The 2,634-nt window shown below is 46.1% G+C and overlaps 1 protein-coding gene across 1 annotated transcript; it reads left to right on the top strand.

Annotated features, from left to right (window-relative positions):
• Positions 1-2,158: 2,158 nt before the first annotated feature.
• On the top strand, positions 2,159-2,629 carry LOC102256457 (cytochrome c-like). Its single transcript, XM_005881758.2, has one exon. The coding sequence runs from the start codon at positions 2,183-2,185 to the stop codon at positions 2,558-2,560; it is 378 nt and encodes a 125-aa protein (XP_005881820.1). The 5' UTR covers positions 2,159-2,182; the 3' UTR covers positions 2,561-2,629.
• The last annotated feature ends 5 nt before the right edge of the window (positions 2,630-2,634 follow it).

Genomic DNA, 2,634 nt, shown 5'->3' with positions numbered 1-2,634 from the left:
GGCAAGGCCACAGCCCTTTCTCCTCCCCTTACTCCAACCCCCTATAAAACCCCTCTACACACAGAGTTCACTCTCTCTCTGCTTCCTGTCGCTGCGTCGGCAAGGTGGGGGAGCCGAGCTAGCTCGAATAAAGACTCTTATGCTTTTGCATCGGACCTGGCTGGCTCCCTGATGTGGTTTCTTGGGGATCCTGAAATCTGGGCATAACACTGACCCATTTTGGACTTCTGACCATTAGAACTGTGAGCTCACACGTTTGTGTTGCTTTATGCCACTAAGTCTGTAATAATTTGTTATAGCAGCAATAGGAAACTGTTATGCCCAGATTTCAAGATTCCCAAGAAACCACACCAGGGAGCCAGCCATGTCCGATGCAAAAGCATAAGAGTCTGTATTCGAGCTAGCTCGGCTCCCCCACCTTGCCGACGCAGCGACAGGAAGCAGAGAGAGAGAGAACTCTGTGTGGAGAGGGGTTTTATAGGGGGTTGGAGTAAGGGGAGGAGAAAGGGCTGTGGCCTTGCCGATTGGCCAGGCGCAAGTCGGTGTCTTGTTCCTGGGTGTGGCTAGCAGAGGCTTAGACTTCCAGGAAGAAGCTCCTTGCCAAGCACATGGCCAAGGTAAGATGGAGGGCGTAGCACTTACCCTGGGGCAAGATGGAGGGCATAGCCCTTACCCTGGGGCAAGATGGAGGGCCTAGCCCTCGCCCTTTCAGAAACTAGTACACCTAGGAAAAAAATGAACCCGTGCCACAAAAGACTTCTATGAAACATTCACAGCAGCTTTATTCACAACAGCCACACAACACAGATGTCCATCTGTGACAGTGGGTGGATTAACTGGGAAGGGACAGGAGGGAATTTTATGGGAAAGTGAAATGTGCTGCATCTTAATAGGGTATCAATGCCCTCCAGCCCCAAACCAAGAATATTCCTGTAGTTTAACAAGGTTGAGTTTTTTGCTCCTTGCAATGAGGGAGAACACGTACCATGGGGAAGCATGGGTCTCAGTAAGGTGTTAAGAATGACTTGTTTTAGGATTTGGTTTGTGTTAGGTGATTTGGGGGAGGTGTTAAGGAAGCAGGGCTTTGCTCTGGATTGGATGTTATCAGGAAGCAGGTGATTATCTTTAAACATCTTCCTTAGAAGGAGGGAGGAATGGGCGTGGCTAAAGCTACACCTGGTAGAGAAGCAGCACTCGTTAGCTGGGGAAAGGGGATGTTGGATATTTCAGTGGTTTGCACAGTGAACTTGTTTTTGTCTGTGATTTGGTAAGATTATAAAGTGATCTTTATTTTTGTCTACTTTATTCGAGTCACAAAATGACTGTGTTTTGCTGCTGATGTTTGATGACACTGCTTATAACAGGAGAATGACAGGCCTCACTGTGAGCACCGGGCCAACTTCAAACATGCCACGGCCAGCTGTAAGGGTCAGGCAACTCCTGGATGTCAGGGCTGCTTTTCTCTTTCCTTCTCAGGGGTGTGAGTTACATGGCTGTATCAATTCCTCAAAAGGGCGGGGTTAAGATTTGTATATTTCAGTGTCAATTTTATCCCAAATGCCTGTATTAAAAAAATCAACATGAATAAACTGTAGTACAGCCACACAATGGACTACTACACAACAAAAAAATAGGAATAAACTACTGATACATGCAACATCATGGAAGAATCTCAAAACAGTATGCTGAGCAAAAGAAACCAGACACAAGCCCTGCCTGTGTGGCTCAGTTGGTTGGAGCAATGTCACACACACTGAAAGGTTGTGGGTTCGATTCCCGTTCCGAGCACATGCCTAAGTTGCAGGTTTGTTCCTGGTTGGGGTGCATGCGGGGGCAACCAATCGGTTTCTCTCTCACATGAATGTTTCTCTCCCTCCCTCCCTCCCTTTTTAAAATTAACCAATAAATAAAAAAAGAAAAAGAAATCAGCCACAAAAGAGATCATAATGGTTCCCTTTATCTGATATTCTGGAAAAGGCAAGATTATAGAGACCAAGAACAGTGGTTAGCAGGGAGGGTATTGTTGACCACAAAGGGGCAGCATGGGAACTTTTTAGGGTGATGGAAAGGTTCTCTAGCTTCACTGTGGTTACACAACTGTATCTGTTTATCAAAACTCAGAACTGAGAGAGCGGGACGTCCGGCTTGCGAGTGGGGATCTCTGAGTTGTGCGCGACTAAAAATGGGTGATGTTGAGAAGGGCAAGAAGATTTTTGTTCAGAAGTGTGCCCAGTGCCATACTGTGGAAAAGGGAGGCAAGCACAAGACTGGGCCAAATCTCCATGGTCTCTTTGGGCGAAAGACAGGTCAGGCCCCTGGATTCTTACAGGGATGCAACAAGAACAAAGGTATCACCTGGGGAGAGGCTACACTGATGGAGTATTTGGAGAATCCCAAGAAGTACATCCCTGGAACGAAAATGCTCTTTGCTGGCATTGAGAAGAGTGCAGAAAGGGCAGACTTGATAGCTTATCTCAAAAAACTACTCATGAGTAATAGTTGGCCACTGCCTTATTTATTACAAATGTCTCATGACTTTTTTTATGTGTACCATATTTAAAGCGATCTCATACACCAGAATTCAGATCATGAATGGCTAATAGAGCATTTCTTTCGGGCAGTCCTGATTTAAAT

The sequence above is a fragment of the Myotis brandtii genome, unplaced genomic scaffold (genome assembly GCF_000412655.1).
Source record: "Myotis brandtii unplaced genomic scaffold, ASM41265v1 scaffold687, whole genome shotgun sequence".
In the NCBI taxonomy this organism is placed as follows: domain Eukaryota; kingdom Metazoa; phylum Chordata; class Mammalia; order Chiroptera; family Vespertilionidae; genus Myotis; species Myotis brandtii.
Note: the sequence above shows the minus strand (reverse complement) of the source record. Positions and strands in the feature narration are given on the sequence as shown.

Coding starts and splice junctions, on each gene's coding strand:
- LOC102256457 (XM_005881758.2), top strand. CDS start 2,183: ATGGGTGATGTTGAGAAGGGCAAGAAGATTTTTGTTCAGAAGTGTGCC.